The sequence below is a fragment of the Monopterus albus genome, unplaced genomic scaffold (assembly GCF_001952655.1).
Source record: "Monopterus albus unplaced genomic scaffold, M_albus_1.0 scaffold1.1, whole genome shotgun sequence".
NCBI classification, from domain to species: Eukaryota; Metazoa; Chordata; class Actinopteri; order Synbranchiformes; family Synbranchidae; genus Monopterus; species Monopterus albus.
The window spans coordinates 3,691,887-3,710,991 of NW_018127881.1; the positions used below are offsets into that span (position 1 = coordinate 3,691,887).

Here is a 19,105-nt window from a genome sequence, read left to right on the forward strand (position 1 = left end):
TTCTGTCAATATGGGGTGCTGTGTGTACATTAATGAGGAAAAAAATGAACTTAAATGATTTTAGCATATGGCTGCAATATAACAAAGAGTGAAAAATTTAAGGGGGTCTGAATACTTTCTGTACCCACTGTATGTAGATAGTAATTATGTGTCACAGAACTGAATCTAATAAAGGTAGGTATTAATGAAACATGGATACAATGGCTTACGTAACGATAGGGCAGATTCTTGCTAATTAGAGTATGGTTACCATCAGTAGTGGGTGTCCACATATAATGCAGGGGTGTTCATTCATTGGTTTGTCAATTAAAAAGCAGAAGAGTATAATCAGTGATGAAGGGCTCTGCTTTCCCAAAGCTTGTTGTTGACTCATACTGTTCTAATGAAAAGCTCAGACAAAAGCCTGTACGCACGAGGCTAATGCACACACACACATTTAAGAGACCACCATTAGTCATACTCTACATGTTCTCCTTTACTAAATGTTTTCCTGTCTTTATGTAGCATTTTACTCCCATCACTTTTATTGGTGCATCTTGATGGATATGTTTGCAATTTAATTGAAAATAATCAGTGGGTTTGGTTGGATTTGAGGCTCAATGACAAAAAAAAAAAAAATCACTGGCTTTTATTTGGAACACATTCTGTATATTGATTACATTACTTTAATTCACTGAAGAAATTTAATTGTGATATTACAGAACCACAAATTAAAAAGTGGTTGGAAAATACTGGCAGTAAGTTTTTTTTTTTTCTCATGGTAAAAGATTTTAAATGGATGGGATGGTCTTAGAGAGAAATAGATGACCACTGTTATAGAGGGGAAGAGGAGGTCGGTGGAGGTGAAGGAAAGAGATGAATCATCGCCCCAAAACAAAGCTCAGCCAAGCTGAACACAGGGACCTTTCATCTCACCACTTTCAGAAATATGTATAAAATATTATTGCAGCTGCATTTTCAGCCATAAGCTCAGTTCAGTGTAAACAAGTAGGGCATCAGCTACTGGTAAAGGATTTCATCCACTTTTTGGTTGCTGGTACCTTGGCTGATTTAGTCCTGTCCTTGACAGCTCACTCCTGAAGCTTTCCATATTCTTCATGTTCTGTGTGGTGGTTAGTTTGCAGATGGTGAAAGTGAAACAAGCTGTTGTCTTGTCTTTACAGCAACCAATTTCCAACAGTTTTTTAGTTCATCTCTTGAGCAACATTCATATTTTCAAAACAAAAATACCTCCGTGTGAGTGAGGATGAACCACGTCTAGTGATTAACAATGTAAATTGCAGGGCTGATTGTGTCTGCATTTTGTCTCCTGGTGCTGGTTGCTCACTCATTTTTAACTTTGCTAATGTATTTTTAGGCACCTACGTTAGCTTAACTAGTGGTGCGTGACCATGTTCATGCACTCTGAATGCACACGCATAGTAGTCTGCCCTACTTGGCTTCATGAGGTAGTGAATGTGTAGACTCTCAAGGACTGTTTTTGTCAAGTGAGTGACTCGATATGTCAGCTCACACATTGTTTAAACAGCATTAAACATATCATCGTAAACAGTATATATCATTAAGTTGAAAGACATCAGTTGGCAGGATTGCCCTGTCCATACTGACCATATGACACCATTTCTTAGTACAGTTTCAGTATAAGATTCTTTCTTTTCTTCAAAGTTCAGATGAACCTAATGAGGCTTCGGCAGGTTATAGTCTTTTAAATGCAAAATACCTCTCCCCTGTGACTGCTGCAGCCCTTCAGAAGAAGTTGTTTCCATGGTCATGGTTTAACTGCTGTATCTACAGTTTACAGCTGACACTCTGTATAAGCATAGATTGTTATCTGCCAATTTAGAATGTTCTGACTTTTTGTTTGTTGGTGTGTTTCCCTCCTTTCCTTTATTGTGATATTCATTGTGGTTGTGGTTCAGGCGCATCACTGTGTGTGAATCTGCACACAGCAGATAAACTAAATCAAAACCTTCCCAGTGGAGCTGACAGTGCACATTCCACACCAGTGGGGAAGTGACACATCCTCACTTTCCTCCGGCTCATTATTGAAGAAGGCCAAGTTCTTAATGAGTCTCTCAATTTCCACCCTATCTGACATTACTGTGAACTGGCCGGTGCCAGGAGACGGAACCATAATGAAAAGCCACCTATCGATTTGCTTTCACTCATATACCTATTTGTACTGATTTAGCTGGTGTGTGGTTGAGACTGGCCTCAGAACCACAAGACCCACTCAGCCCCAGTAGTGCAGCAATCAGTCGTTGCACTGACTCCGCACGCAAAGACTTCTCTTCTGTTACTGAGAACAAATAAAAGCCAGAGAACCCCTGTTACCACGTTCCTGTCTGTGTGTGTGTGTGTGTGTGTGTGTGTGTCAGAGCCTGGCTTCATCCCATTTTATCAAGCTGTCTTCCTTTGGCTCAAGAGAGACAAATAACCAAGTAGGTAATGTGGATTGCCATGGTTACAGTCTGGACTGTTGGAAATATTCCATATATTTGCTAAATATGAAACCTTTACACTGAGGTTAAGCATGACACACAAAATACAACACAGACTGTTTCTTTGCTGCTATTGATTGGTTTCTGTCAGTAAACTGCTGCTTTACAGTATATTCTGCATGAAGGTGAATGTACCAGAGTGTTTTGGAATTTTTTTTCAGTGGATATCATTTGCATTTCATAAAGCACCAAGACAAGTCACGTTTCTGTCTTTTCAAGCTCACACGTTACCTCTGCGTCACGGCATGCTCTCAATCTCTCTCTCCCTCCCTGAGGAAGGCCAAACAATCCATCTCAGCTCCATCTTTAATTGCCAAGGTAACCACCAGCCAACTGAGAATTTCTTTCTTTCATCTTCACCTGCTGTCAAGTGTGTACTTAAACCTGGGGATGTGTGTGTACTGTACATATGTGTGCATTTTAATGAGTGTGCATGCTAATACGGGTGGGTGATCCTATGTTGTACAACATGGCACGGTGGGTTTGCTGCATCTTTAAAACAAAGTGGCTTCATTGGTGAGCATGAGGGGGCAGAGGGATACAGGGATGCTAGCGGACAACGAAGAAACAGGGCTTGGCCGTCTTCGATGGAAAATCAAACATACAGCTTTGAAATTGGACAGAGGAGGGGGCACAGCCTGCTTCATCCACAGGACTCTTATTCTTAAATAGTAGTACAAAAGTATACCAGTGAACTCTATACACACACACACACAGAGACACACACACACACACACACAGAGATCCTAATGTTTGGGATAGACTGGAATTGCAAATGAGGCAGATGGCCACAGTGACAACAGCATGCTTTTCCCTAAGAACTTCAATGCACAGACTGAAGTTCAGATCATGCAATTGATACAGCTTAGATGATGAAAGACGTTTTCCCTGATTAACTACTGACACGCTGCGGTGAACAAGTTAAAGTAATGAGGCAGCTCTAAAAGTAAAAAGTAAGTCATATTAGTAATACCGCAGTGTAAAAAATACTCCCTTACAAGTAAAAGCCCTGCTTTCAAAATGTACACAACAAAAGTACAACGGTATTAGCATCAAAATATACTTCATGTGTTAGAAGTAAGATACTCATTATACAGAATGGCACTGTTCACATTACTGTCAATCACATTATTGGACTAATTATTGATGTACTATTATGTACATCACATTTAATGTTGCAGCTGGCTTGTGAATTTCCCACTAGGGATCAATAAGTCTTATGATTATTAAGGATCGATATTGTTAGGATCGTATCGATACTCTTATTGATACTACTCTCCATAATTTGGTGCAAAAAATAAAGATGTGAAAGGATTCAACGTGTTTTAATCTTTACATTTTTTCTTAATCTGGTATTTTAATGATATTCCTATGGGTTTTTCTTATTTTTAAGAGGGGGAAAAAATTTTTAAAACAGAATTAATATTGCTTAATCTTCTCATATGTCTGCTACTGCTAACATTCTCGAGAAGCAAAGTGCAACAGCATTGTTTTGAACAAATGACTAGACTAAAATGTTAAAAATCAACTGCAGGACTTTGACAGCATTTTTACGGTGTGGTGCTTTGCTTCCTACCGTCAGACCACAAAATCGTGCTTTAACTCAAACACCTCACTTTATTACCGTAGAACCAGGGATTACAATGAGTAACCCAACGTTTCTGAACGACAGTTCAGGTGAAGCTCTGACAATTTGAATTTATGCATCCACCCATAGCCATCTGCTGGCAAATAATTACTTTTAATCAATAATCCATGCTCATATAATTCCATGTGTGTACTCCAGGCTGCTAGCATACATAACATACCAGGACAGCAAGAGATGAACTGCAAGCTAGGCAGATGAAACCTATGCAATTTGTCTGCCTGTATGGGATGGACCTTAACTAGATGGTTCCCCAGGTTGCTCATGTTTACATGGAAAAGACTTGTTGCAACGAGCATTGTCAGTATCAACCCTAGTGAAAGGTAACCACACGTACTGTAGTTAAGTCCACCGCTGCGCATGTACTGTCTCCTGCACCTCGCACTCAGGCTCCCAGAGACAGATCTGTCTTCTGGATTTAGAAAAGCAAAAATGCAGCGTAGACAACTGTATTAGTCAAAAACAGAGTTGGTGGGATAAAATGTGCAAGATAACTTCTATGCAGCGATAATAAATAGAAAATCTTTTCTATCTTTTGTTTCCTTAACTTCTTCAGTACCAGTAATGAAACCGTTAACACCAGGGCTTAGTGATACTATGGTATTTAATAATTTAACACTGGTGCCTTTTTAATACTGACCTTCAGTACTCATCCCTAATGAATATACTCTATTTTCTTGATTCTAAAGCTGTTTCTTAGCGGATTCTAAAAAATAACTAGTACCTAAACTTATAAAATAAATGTAGCGATTAAAAAGTACAACTTTTTTCAAAAATGAAGTTGCAGAAAATGAAAATACTCAAAGTACATATACCTCAAAACTGTACTTAAGTACAGAACTTGAGTACATGTACTGAGTTACTTTCTTTCTCTGGTATATTTGCAATGCTGCAAATAAATGGTCAGGACTGTTTTAGGGCAACATTTTTACTAGTACTGTATATTACGTTACATGTTGTATACAGAGTTACAGAATTTCCACCCACCTTTGGTACCATATCAGCTGTAAGTGGCTTTAGTAAACTGTATGCAACTGTATTGTGAAACAAGCAGGATTCTTTTGTTGGAGCAAAAACAATATAGATTACACAGTAAGGTTTCAGAAGTAAAATGTAATGACCAAATTTAGCCGGTTCTAATGGCTGCACATATGCTCTGTAAAGACTGCTTTACAGACTTTGATTTATCTGTATTAGCCAACTGCCTGTTAATCACAGCAACAAAAGTGATGCCACTGATGGCAGGTTGATGTCCTACAGGCACTGAGCTTCTCCACCATTGCCACAACCTGCTGTCCAGATGCCACTGTTCTATGCAGGCCAGCACAGATTATAAATCACCCCATTTGCATGATTGACCACATTAAAGCCCAATGGTCCATTTGTAATTTTGGCTGTAACAGTGAAATGGCCACAACTGGTGATGAAGTTTTAGCTTTTGCTGCCTTTCCAGTTTTCCTGTTGGTCCCTGGCCATTAGGGTGCCCAGAGCATCATTAGACGATATTAATTTTTTTTTTTTTTTAATTGGAAATGCTTTGGTAGGGAATGTGAGTGGGAGCATAATGAAATGTTGCTTTCCAAGGCTTATAATGCAGAAGAACAGTGGGGAGCCGCAGAAGCACTGCTGTCATCAGCTTCGCTTGTTGTTTTTCACTTCATTTCAAACATCCATGGGATGAAGTGAGGCCTGCTTTTTCAAGAGAAACCAGTGTCTTTTATAATTGAATTTCACGACTGTCATAAATATGGTGATGAACAGATGTATCATTCCAAAATTAATCTATATTTCTAATCAAATAAACTGGTATTAGTTAATAACATTCTGTTTTATCTTGTTTCCCCTTTACACATTGTTTGAAGTGACAGATAAATGTACAAGGACATTAATGGATTAGGGCCATTATGGCCAGGACACAAAAAGCAACACTATAATTTGAACATTTTCAATGGCAGGGCTATCAGTGGAGTTGTTTGGGAAAATAGTCATTCATTTTAGAATCCCTCCCTTTCACCAGACGAACTGTAGACAGCTAAAACACACACGCAGAACAACCTGATCACTTATTATCTGTTAAATCGTTCAATTTGTTTAACAGTCTGTGGTCCCCCTACAACTGTTTGATGTCTTTAAAGCTATAGCATGCATCCACAGCGTCTTTCATGTCATAGTGTTAGTTGTTGTCTTTTGTTAGCGATCAAATAGACATGGCAGAGAGGAAAAAGGAGGACACAGGGGGCTACTCACTGAGTGGCTCTGCTGTTGTTGGCTAATAGCACACACACTTGTTCCATCGCTTTAGGGGACATTGCAATACAGTGGGTAGATCCCAAGCCTGATCGTTGTTCCCCACACTTGGATCTTTTTCTTCTTAGTCCCGGCCACATAAGATGTGAGGAAAATGTAAAGAGAAAGGAGAGAGGAAACGCGTTATTAATGACATGAGATGGTCTTTTCTCAGATCCTTCATCTGTAGCATCCAGTTACCAACTGATTTCTGATAAAGGGGCACATCGGTTCACAGAACACTTCTACGAACGATTTTCTTGTGTATCCTCGCTGATGGCATATGGCACCGTCCTCAGTTCTCATTCCCCAGTCCTCAGACCAGATATAAGAGACTTGGAACATCATACGTCCTCGGTTGCCTGGAATGACTTCTGGGTAGATTCCAGCATTCCATTTCTGGGTCCAAACTCCACCAGACCCAAATGGCAGCCTGTCACCCTCTACACAACAACATTTTTTTTTTCTTTAGCGAAGCATCAAGAGTAAAAGAAAACATGACTACATCATTAAGATTCAAATAGTCAGTGTTGCCTTTTCCACCTGGTGGCATAATAACCAATCTTTATTATATGTCTTAGCAAATTTATTCACTTTATATATTGAGTTATATGTTTACCTTGTTTTTCATAGTTCCCAGCTTTTACTGTTACTTTCAACAGTGTGAAATGTGTCAGTGTATACTGTTTACATTAACTTCACGCTAACTAGCTAGTAAACATTACAAGGTAGCAAAACAGTGTACTTTTAAACAGGCTTTATTTTTATTGATTTAAAAATGCTGTGACTTATCTAAGAATGAACCAAAGGGAAGGCAGTAAAATGACAGCTGGCGTGATTTTAATTCTATTGAAGCAATGGGGAAACCAACACTGTGGCATATGGAGAGGAGGAGAATGAACCAAAGCCTGGACCTGGAAACAGAACGTTACGTCACCGCTTAACAAGCAGATAAGGGACATGAGATGTACCCATTGATCTAGATTCATTTCTAACCCTTACCCTAACCTGAAACCAAGTCATTTCTCTAAAACATAATGATTTATGTTTTGGGAACTTGTTTTTTGTCCCCATAAGGACATTGAGTCCCCACAGTGTGGCTGTATAAACAGATTTACATCCTCACAACATGTGTAATACCAGGCCACACACGCTGCTTTGTCTTGTCACAGGAATATGAGCATGAATGTATCAACACAAATAGTAGTTCATTTAATAATTAACTTTACTCATAGCCACTTAAAGTCAAATTTTAGATACATCTCTAAACATTTGAATCTCTCTCACTCTCAGAAGCCATTCAAGTGTCTCTCATGCACCCAAAAGCAGCCACTCTATATCACCTTATGCAATCACTGCATATCAACCCACAGCTTAAAACCAGTCCAGATAAGTGGACATATGGATATAGAAAATATAATTTCATAAATATTAATGTCTCTGGGTCTGAATGTCATTGCACCATTCCCCCTGAGCGTAGTATCGCCTTAGGCTAGGCTGACCACAGTGCTACAACACCTTTTTATGACCCCCCACCCCCTTCTCACTTTCTTTTTGATGACAGCTTTGTTGACATGTCTGCATAACTCTCCGTCGGGTGAGTGTCTGGGGCTGATATGCTTTTTTGAATAGTATTTCCCATTTTGCCATGGCCCAGAGAGCCTATCAGCATCCTCAGCAAATGGAAATAAACCATCTGTCAGTCGAGCCCTTCCACAGACGGAGTAGAGCCATGCCACTTGCCCCATGTCCCATCCCAGCCCTCGATAGGAACCCATTTAGCTATTGTCACGAATGAAATGGAGCGACTTAACTGAAGAGCGCTGGGGATTGGTGAGGTGTGTGCTGCAGTGTAAATGCAGAGGATTTCTTGAGGTGCTCTTGAGTGTTTGGTGCGCTTTGTTTAGCAAGCAGGATTAGAGGATATTCTGCCTCTGTGGATTCCCAATTTACACAAGTTCTGTTTATTAGATGAGATGATATTTGACTCTTTGAATCTCAGGTTTACACTGTCACTTGACACTTCAACCGTTCAGTTAATGACTTTTATTCTTAGCTGATAGTTCTTCAAAGACGAATCAATGTTTTTATATTAGCACTGGGTCAAATGACTATGCACTGTGAAAGGGCTCAGTTGTACTGGCAAACCCACCAATGGGTATAACCTGACGTGGAAATTCCCCTCAGCTCTGGCAATGTATTGTCTTTCAGCTCATTGTTGCCAAAGTGTTTCTGTTCATGCTAAGTACTTTAATCATTGTCATTTCCATCTGCAGCACACAGTGTTTTTAGCAACAAACCTTTAAGGCCCATGATACACTAAACTGATGGCCAACCATTGGCCACTGTTGGTGAGCATCTGTTGCCCTTGCCTTCCTGGTGTGTCCCACACTGTTGACACTAGTTGGACCCTGTTGGAGGCTTTTCAACAGATTCGGCATGATAAATCAGCAGCGGACCTCGTCAACGAGAGAGACCACTCCGATTGGCAGTTCAGCTTAGCAAATCATTGCATGGGAAGAGAACTTTTCGGGAAAGCCCCTTCAGCCTGTCCGTGTGGTATCCCTGGTATATCCGCAGTCTAGCTCTTCTTCTTTCCCTTTATGAATGCCAAATACAGATATCACCACCTGCTGGTAGAGAGAGTTATTTCCAGAGGTGTAGTGCTATTTGTTGATGTACCAGAGAGCACCTATGAAGCACCCGTTTTCCTCGGGGGTTGGTGGAGACCAAAACAGTAGCAAAAGAGAGTAAATATTGGACTTAGGTTCACTGGGAGGACAGAAACATGACATGGCAGTGTTGCTCAGGTGTCTCCTGGTTTGGTGAAGTTTTAATTGTTTTTTGTTTTCTGTTTTAAATGTTCACCATAGCAGATTTATAGGGCGATAATAGGCTGATGTCGTGTATCAGCTCAAAAATGTGAAGAAGTTTATTGAATCATTCTGCTGACTCCACTGTGTGTAATCTTGCATTATAATTGTTTCCTTTGGACAACAGCCCTCTTAATGGGCACAGAGAAGTTTGGAAATATTAGAAATGAGCCTCGCATTCCACCACACTGGTAGTTTTCATCTTATTTTACCTCCAGTGAAATATTACAACAGATCTCTCAGTTGGCAGTGCTATTTTTAACTTTTCTCCTTGACTTAGATGCTGTCTTTTCTTATGGATGTTCATACTGTATTCAAATGATTGTAGTGACACTTGCTGCCATTTGAACGCCTCTAATGAATGTATTTGTTATTGTCTTATGCCCCTTATGGTCTTTATTATTCAATAATGCATCTTTAGAGTCCTACTAAGGGACCTAAAAGCTGCTAACTTCCTAAAATATAAGCTTTTCTGTTCTATTTGCTTTATAATTCGTGAACCATCAGCTGAAGCTCTCCACATGATGCTGTACAGTATATTCTCTGAATGCTTAAAAACAGAATGTCCTCCCCAGTGGTGCTTCACATTTCATATTTTTTTCACTTTTCAAGGGCTGTCAAGTCCATCAGGCCTAGTGTGTTTGCTCCATGTCCATCTCTAAGAGAGATTTCTACATACTGTATATGCTGCAGTCTATGAGAATGAGAGCTGTTCCTGACCTCCATCCAATAATCCCTGAACTTCAGTTTACACACTGCTAATCCCTCCTCATCTGCTATCTGTCATCTGCTTCCTTTCTGTGCCCTGTCATCTTCATCCAGAATGTTTGTTAAGTCCCAACACATCCTAATCCCCTCATTCTCGTATTCCACAGCTGCCTCCCAGAATGGTCATCAGACGGCTACTTTTTTTTTAGCTTAGCGCAGCCCAGAATCTTGGCTCAGCAGCTCTTTATCACAGCTGGGCCTAGCCTCACATCCTCTGTACTGCCCAGTCAACTAAACATAAATGTAGTTTTAGTTCTTTTGAGTTGCTAATGACCGTGCTGTGTTAAAAAAAAAATCTTCATCCTTGTGAGATCAGTTTGTGCTCCAGTTACACTAAAGCAATGAACAGACTATATGGTTATGAAATAATTCTTCTCTCTTCCTTTTGTCACCACTTTTAATTGTCCTGCCTCATTCTCACCCTTCTGTTCACTGTATCCCTGCCATGGTTCAGACTCCTCTTGAACGAGGTCACTGCAGCTTGTCACAAGTTTATTTAATTTTGTTACAGTGGCGGTGCAAAGGGAGGAGCGAAGGAGCCTTTGATATTTCTTAGGCACAATGTGCAGGGAGGAAGAAACAGAGGGGCTCATGGGATAGGATGGGATAGGATGAGATTGGGGGGGCATCACTGTTCAGGCACATCAAAGGATTCCTCAGCAGATGTCTCTAAACAAGATGCCTGCCAGGTCAGCTTAGTCAATTACTTCCGTAATAAGAACGGGTTGGTGTTTATGCGGCATGCTTTGGATGCTGCACTGCTCTGTGGGTTTTTTATGCAGTGGGCAGTTGATTTTTTTTTTCTCATGTTTGCACTCATACTTTTTAAATCAGTGAGGCATTTATTTTGGATGGAATGAAGTATCTTTTGATCAAACTGAGAGGAGTGAAGAGATGAATATTTTCTGTGAGGGGCCAGTAAATTGGTGACTGCCTCCTGCTTCCACTCTTCAGACAGATAGAAAAAGAGATTTTAAAAAGTATATCCATGGCCTTGTTATTTGTCTCTATGGCAGCAGTCATATTCTGCTTCTGCAGGAAGCAACAGGGAATAATTTCTGCTTGGTATGCTGTGGGCCTGAAGGCCTAACAGGCCTAATGGTACATGGGTGGCCACACCGTGTCTGACTGAATGAGGCATCAGATTCATATTTGGAATTTTAGCTCATTTGACTATACATTAAGACTTTAATGCTGAAGGGACAGTCAGCTAAGTGTTGTTTGTTAACATATACTTGTCCAATAAGCAGCCCACAGCCTTGACTGTTATTGCAGCGTCACTGCTTATGCAGCTGCTCCTCTTTCAGCTCATAAATATGGACACCGATGGCATCAAACAAAATGTGATGCAAACATGTCCGCAGCCTCCAGGGTTACTAAATCTAAATCTGTGACTTCTGGTAGGTCCCAAAATTCCTCAAGGCAACAGCCTCTCTAACCAGGTGCATCCTGAGTCTAAACTATTATTAGTATTAGTGTTAATATTATCCATCCTACAGATAAATCTTGCCGCAGTGAAAATAGTTTTCTCAGCTTCACTGCTGCTGCAGTAACCTGCAGTCTTTCTGGCTCCATTACTCAACAAAGCATTCACTTGCCTCGAGAAGTGATATAGGCAGCAACATTGTCTCATGCATACAAATGCAAAGTTAGCATGTGATCCATCCTGGAACAGATTGGACTCTCTAGCTTGGACAACAAGAAAAGCGTTGTGGCGGGATTAAAGTGCTTGCTCACCCCTCATGAGTAAATGTGAAATGACACAGTCAGATGGACAGTATACTTGATGTATTATCTGTTTGCCAAGAGCATAAGGAAGCTGCTCAGATGGTCAAACAGTGGCTCTGCTCATATTTCTGGGATGAGAGAGTGAGAGAGAGATTGCATGCAACTCCAGCTATTATCCTCGACTGCATGGCCAGTTGCTATAGCAACATGATTTTGCATTCCTTTTCACCTGCCGTTTTTGATCACTTCTCACTCTTGTCGCTCCCTCTCCAACCTTCCTTTGTCCTGAAATGCCTTGCCACGGTGGATGTCTTACCTCCAGTGTTTTAGAAAGAACTACTGTCATGTTTGCTCTACTTGTTATGGTTTAGTCCCCCTCACCAGGTGGGTGAGGGAGAACTGGGGTTGGACTCAAGATGGCTGACCCAGGTGCTAGTACAAAAAAGGTGGTTTAATGGAATAAAAACAACATGACAACATAACAGGGTCCATAATACATACAACAAGGGAAGGGCAGTGATGACTAAGGAGACCAGGACAGTAAACACACAAACTAACGACAGGAACTAGGATAGCAAAGGATGAGAACGGACAGGTGAACAAAAAGAACCAACGTAAACAATGCAATCCACAGCACAGGGACTGTCAGTGTGGAAAACAAAGCACGTATTTCTGTATTGCTAACCGCATAATTAGCGTGATAAGGTCAAGCCAAAACGCACAGAGACTGTCAGCGTAGCATCTTACACACGTCTAAAAAATGCGGGTCTAACACAACCTTTGTATAACTTACTTTAAGTATAGTACGTTACACGTCGCAATGCTCCGGCGACGACGGGGCATCTGCCAGAGGTATAAATAAGGAAGCCCACAAATCACCGGAATACGCCTCAGGTGTGCGCACCGACCCACGAGTCACTAATTACCCGATGTATCACAGCTGAGGCGTTGATCCCGCAAAAAGGGAGCGCAGGAGAGGGAAAAATAAAGAGAGGCAGGTCGCGCCGAGCGGACCCGACACTACTAATAGAGGCTTCAGTAATGGCAGTTAATACACTCTGATTGTCATAACAGTGCTCTCTGTCCTCATCCTCATACATGCCAGTGCCAGCTGCTACAGTATAGCAAAGTACTGGAGTGGCCTAACTCTAAATAGTTTTGGTAAAATAAGACCCCACATTGTTCTGTGCCCTCATTATCTTCCCATTAATGCTGACTAGAAAACTCCTTTTAATTCAGAGATGTCTCTGTGTGAGCCCCTGAGACTTTGGCGTGTCTGTTGACCATCTTAGCTACAGAACAGAGGTATTTGACTGATCCTAACCAGATGTTCATTAGAGTCGCATCCTTTTTCTCTGGAAAGATCAAGGAGGAATAAGAAAACTGTGTAGCCAGAGTTTAGGTGTGACCAATTATGTGACACACACACAGTGGATGACATGTTTGAACTATACACTATGCCACAGCTTTCATCAGCTGACCACCTGCAATGGCATCATACTAATTAATTTGTTTTAACCAGGCAAAGCAAAGAGAAAGCAGGGCTTTGCAGGGAGTCAAGTGTGACCTAGAGGCACTGGGGCATGATAACCCAGTTCTCGTGTAAAAATCCATTTCTTCTAAATGCTTATAGCTCTTTTCATATACAGTATATGGTAAATATCTACACACAATGACTTCTGTTCACATACAGTCACAGTCATCCATAGGCACAGGGGTACAGCAGCTTGTCCATGCTGATTTATTGTATTGATAAAAATATACATAAAACACTGCAGATCCTTTTCTCTCTCTTGTTCACTTGCACAGAGATGCACAAATGCAAATTTGTGAAATTAAAAGTGTTCTTTTCCATCTTCTCTCAGGCTGCTCCTGGCATGCAGTGCAATCATAAGTGTCTCTACTTCTCTAATGCCCATATGAATTTCTGCAGAATGGCTGATCGTTAGAATAACACATTATGGAGGAAAGATCTCCGGTTGTTTTCATAAATGGTAACTGATGACTTGATTATGTAGATGGATAATTAGATCCTTTTAAATACTGTTTTCTTTCACTACTGCACCAGATTGTGCATAAAGGTGATTTCATGGGGAAATTGCAAAGGTAGAAATGCAGAAATCGCACAGTGAATTAATATGAGTTAAATGTTAAAGGTTGTTTTAAAAAAATGACTGGTGGCTGGCATCATGGCTATTCAGTGTGGTTATGGGTAGGAAAAACAAACAATAAAAGAGCTTGGCTACTCTAAATTAATGCACATAGTATTACAAGGTGGCACTAATGTCCCAGCTCATTAGCACAACATCTGGAGTAGGCCACACAGTCTTGCCAGGGACTAAACAGAGGAAGTGACAGGAAAATTTACTCTAGCCTGTCACCACATACTGTACATGAATGCATACACAATCATATACCCACGTAAACATGAAGCACAAACACACTCAGCCAAACATTATCCTGTAAAATGTTTCATCTGGATTTCTTTTGAAAGGCTTGGAATTGTGTCTCAGGTGCCGATGCATGTAGTGACTGAAGTTAGAACTAGTCAGATTCAAATTCCATAATTTCTCTGATAGTAAAATCTAAAATGGTGGATGTATGTTTGGACCCAAAGGTTTGCTGTGACCACTTTCTTTCTTACCAGGTCAGGAGACGCACAGATCCAGGGTGAGTGGCTGGACCACTTTCTTTACTCTCTCTTTTGGTGGTTGGTGAGTTTGTTGGCAGTGCACATTATAAAAGCCTCTCTGGTGTCTACATCACTATGCTCAACCATGCTAGTCAGCGGCAGCAGTGATGCTGTTAAGTAGGTCACACTGCAGTCACACTAGCTCCTGAGCTAGAAAAGAAGGGAGAGAGAGAAAAAAAAGAAAGATACAAAAGAGAGATATAGAGGAGGGTTTAAGAGAGAGGATGATACAGGAGATAAAGGAATTAGATGAGCAGAGAAGGACAAGGGAGGAGCCAGAAGAACAGGAATAAGAACTAATAGTGACTGAGGAGAGATGGTTGCTAACTGTAAATGAGGCAAAGGAGTCAAGGAGAGGAGTCGAGGAGAGGAGCTAATTTGTAGATGTAGATTTTTTTAGAAAAGCAATGATAATTCAAGACTGTAGCACATGCAGAGGGAACAAAGGTTGAGACAGGATGAACATAGTGTACAAAAAAGGTGATGGTGAGGCAGATGAAAGGAAATTGTACATGTGCACATCCAATCTGCACTGATGCCTAGTGCTGATGCCCCCATCTGAAAAGGCTGTGTTGTTATTCCACTTCTATTCATTCAGCAAACAGTGTACAATCTTAGAGAATGTGTTCTGTGTGCAATTGAGCCATTGAATGACAACACACAGCCACATTAGCATACCATGGTATATTAATTTTGAATAAAAAGCAGCAAATAAGGTTCCTCAAACAAAACATCTAACAAATGTCAACATTTTAAACTCAAGAATTGCGTGCAGTAGTTCTAGATGGTGATGTGATTTGCTGTATTCATTTTCATGACATTTGTATCAGAATCAGCTTTATTGGCCAAGTGTGTCGGACACATGAGGAATTTGACTCTGGTACATCGGCTCTCAATGTGCATGTACATATTCCCATGCAAGGGACCAATAAACAGTAAACCAGCATAAGGCTGTGTAATATAACAACATAAGCAGTTTAAACAGGCAGACAGTCAAAGGAATGCTCACTGAAATGAGATAAATAGGAATAAAAATAGAGTACGTAAAACTAGAGCCCTGTACGAGTCTGTATAATCTATACAAGGTATATTTACAGGTATTTCACTGAGGGTTATTGTCCAGTCCTACTGTCGTTGGTTAAGTGTTCATCAGAGTGACAGCCTGGGGGAAGAAACTGTCCCTGTGCCTGGTTGTCTTAGTGCACAGTGGCCTGTAACGCCGTCCAGAGGGGAGGAGTTCAAACAGTTTGTGTCCCGGGTGTGAGGGGTCTGTAGTGATCCTCTCCGCCCTCCTTTTCACCCGTGAGGTGTACAGGTCCTCCATGGAGGGCAGGCTCACACCAATGACCTTTTCTTCCATCCTGACTGTCTGCTGAAGTCTGTACTTGACCTGTTTGGTAGCTGAGCCAAACCAGACAGTGATGGAGGTGCAGAGAACAGACTCGATGATTCCTCTGTAGAACTGCATCAGCAGCTCCTGGGGCAGGTCCAACTTCCTGAGCTGGAGCAGGAAGTACATCCTCTGCTGTGCCTTCTTGGTGATGGTCCTGATGTTGGACGTCCACTTCAGGTCCTGGGAGACAGTAGTATTACTTTACTATTATTATTATATTACTGTACCTTCCCTGGTTTACTTTGGTGTCACTTGTAAATACGCTACATGAGGCAGTTTTGGGTACAAGGATTACCATGATTTTCTATGCTAGCTCAGTCTGCATCGAAAGCACCCAGCACAAGGCACAGTCATCTGTGTAATTCTGTGTCTAATTCGGTGGCTTGCACACAAGGATAGATCCATGATTGGTCACACGTGTGCATAATTCCAGGCACTAATGATTTACAAAAAGACATGATTTTATGTTGCACCAATATATCTAGTGTTATCTGGTGCTTTATTATAGTTTTTTAACACTTAAGGCTGTAACTTAGAAGTTCATGTCAGTTAATCTACAGATTTTCTCGTTAAAGATTTGGTCTTGAAATGTCTGGAAATTGTGAAAAAAAAAGTAGAGCTTGATTTAACATCCTAAACTATTAATACGGGTAGAATTGCGAGGCTTTGTGACTTCAAATGCTGTTTATCAAGGTTGAATGAGCTTTCAATCAGATGTATGCAAAAAGGCAACAGAGACCTACAGACTGCTGCTTGTTAACTGATTATCAGAATGGCTAGAAAAATGTAATTTGCTAACAAAAACATTAATATATCATTAAGTGAATTGACATTAAATGGCTTTGTTATAGTCAGATAAGCCTGTCTTGCTTTTCCACAGATGGATTTATTAGTGCTATCTTTAAAAAAACATTGGTAGATTTCAGCTTTAAAACTAATATTCTGTTTGACCTTTATGTGCCGCCTCTAAATGGTGGCACATTACAAAATGTACTAAAGGACAAGGCCGGTCATTTTCTATATTAACAGTATTTTCACCACTCCACATAGGGAGACTAAAACAGTCAATGAATTGTCTACTCATGATTAAGGTCTATCAGTGTGTCAGTACTGGATTATCTTATTCGTCTGTGCCGTAGACCTCCATGTTGAAAAACACATCAGTGAAACACACCTCTGCACTGGGTGACATATTTCTTCATTAGCAAAGGCCAAGCCCGGGCGTGATGAGCTAGCAGAGTATAAACAAAGCAAGGAGCTCCTGCAAAATGTCACGCATGGGCAGTTGAATCTGACTCGTGGAAACTTCAGGAAATTATGACCACTCTGAGGCTTTGGGGCATTGTAGTCAGGTCTGGGTCTTCATAGTGAAGTGCAGGAGTGTGATTTTTAATCATTTTTTGAACAACAACAGAAGTATTTTGCACAGATGAACAACCTAATCCAGCACTGACAGCTGACAGACATTAACTGTGATTAGAGGTAGTTCATTGTCGCTTTTAGTCTCTGTATTGAAATAGCTGAAAATACTGTTAACATAGACAATTACCATCCTTGTACGTTAAGTAACACGTTTGCCATCCTCTTTGGGCAGCTGTGTAGCTTTGCATTACAGTGTGTTTGTAGCTCTGCAAGGAGAATACAATGCAAAAGGAGTTTGCATCTGCATACCAGAATGGCATAAATAAAGGTTAGGCAACATTAAACACTCACAGAACTCAACCTGACTTGTCCCTACACTGAGCCCAAACCAAATTGATGGTTTCTGCAACTGTGCAGAGTCTCCAGGCGAGAGCACTGGCTCTGCAGAGTTTTTATAGCACAACATACTGTACCAACACTGTTCGCCGAGTTCACTGAATATCTTCTGCCTCACTGCTGATGACAACCACATATGTGGCCCTGGTTGTGCTTCACTTATTTCAGCCTGCATGTCTGTAAATTCTGAGAAATTGTGCTTTTTATATTGTGGGTTTGTTTATTTTGTGACTTCTGCCATATGCTTAGATTTAGCTTAAAGGCCAATTTCATCTCCCTAAAATATGTAGATGAAAATGTTTGGTAGCAAATGAAAAATATCAATCCTAATTTATTTTGCAATACGAGCACAAATGGTGCAAAGTTTCAAGCTGTTTTTCACACCTGTTCTCCCTCCTGCTGAGACTGGAAACACTGAACCATGCTGGAGGACAGGTGTAGGGAGTCCTTACATTTAGATGGATATTCATCTTATATTTATTTGTTCATTATTTGTTCACAATACAATAAGAGGACGGCTCACAGCTCTGCATATTAAAGACTGTATCTAGGATTCAGCTTAAATGTGATATGGGATGAAGAGAGTGCTCCATTGTGTCTGACATGGATGGATCTTGATAGCAGCATGACGTCAATGTGAAAATCTGTATCTGGACTGAATGGCTTCCCCTCCTCAATTTCGGTCGCTGCCTTTTCCTCAGAGTTTATATCCCACACTCGCATCTCTTCCTCTGCTGCAGTCATCAACTGTAACAACACTGCAGCCACCCCTCTGACTTTTCTATCCCCCTCTTTTCTTTATCCCCAGCTTTCTTTCTCATTTTTTGTATTTCTTTTCTTCAGCCTCCTCCTGAATGTCCTGTTGTGACCACAGAAAGTCTGTCGGAAGGGAAGTTAGTCACGTTACAACAGAAGTTAAAAAGAAAGCTGGCTTGATGCATCACCTGCTGGCTTGTCAGTAAAAGATATAACTGTGCTGTGACTCAGCAGCTACAGTCTAAACCTCTGCATAGTTCAACACATGCGTCCTTGTCTATCTGTATGCGTAGCACATACTGTCTTGAGGGATTTCCTCGGTCATGAATTGGGGGTTGTTCCGGACTCTCCCAGCAGGAGCAGCCTTTCCTGAATCTTATGTAGGAGTTACAAGACAGACATGATAGATGGATGTGGTGATATGTGACAGGAGAAGGTCACTTTATAAAAAGTTCTAAGTGCTGTGCCTAAATGTCGCATTTGCTCTGAAACTGGAAGTTACCCCTTCTTGGTCAAGAAGAAACAGAGTTGAAAAAAGTCTGCTTGTTGTTGTTGTCAGTGTATTAAAGTTTCACTTTATAGCTCAGATTTTTCCTATACAGCATCTTGTGTAGATAAATTGACACTGTAGTCACTAACCATACTGTATGTGGTCAGAAGTGTTTTTGCTGTTCCGCACCTCATTTAACAGAATTAACTACAAAT

The 19,105-nt window shown here is 40.8% G+C and overlaps 1 protein-coding gene across 4 annotated transcripts in view; it reads left to right on the forward strand.

Annotated features, from left to right (window-relative positions):
* Positions 1-19,105, forward strand: part of slc12a5a (solute carrier family 12 member 5a) — a 140,113-nt gene that overhangs the window by 57,980 nt on the left and 63,028 nt on the right. For 3 of the 4 annotated variants that reach the window (XM_020585825.1, XM_020585902.1, XM_020586050.1), the window contains exon 2: positions 2,721-2,819. The exons of the other annotated variant lie outside the window; for it this stretch is intronic. In XM_020585825.1, the coding sequence (XP_020441481.1) occupies positions 2,747-2,819 (73 nt within the window). In that variant the 5' untranslated portion in view covers positions 2,721-2,746. The remainder of the gene's footprint in view (positions 1-2,720; positions 2,820-19,105) is intronic. 4 annotated transcript variants of the gene reach the window in all.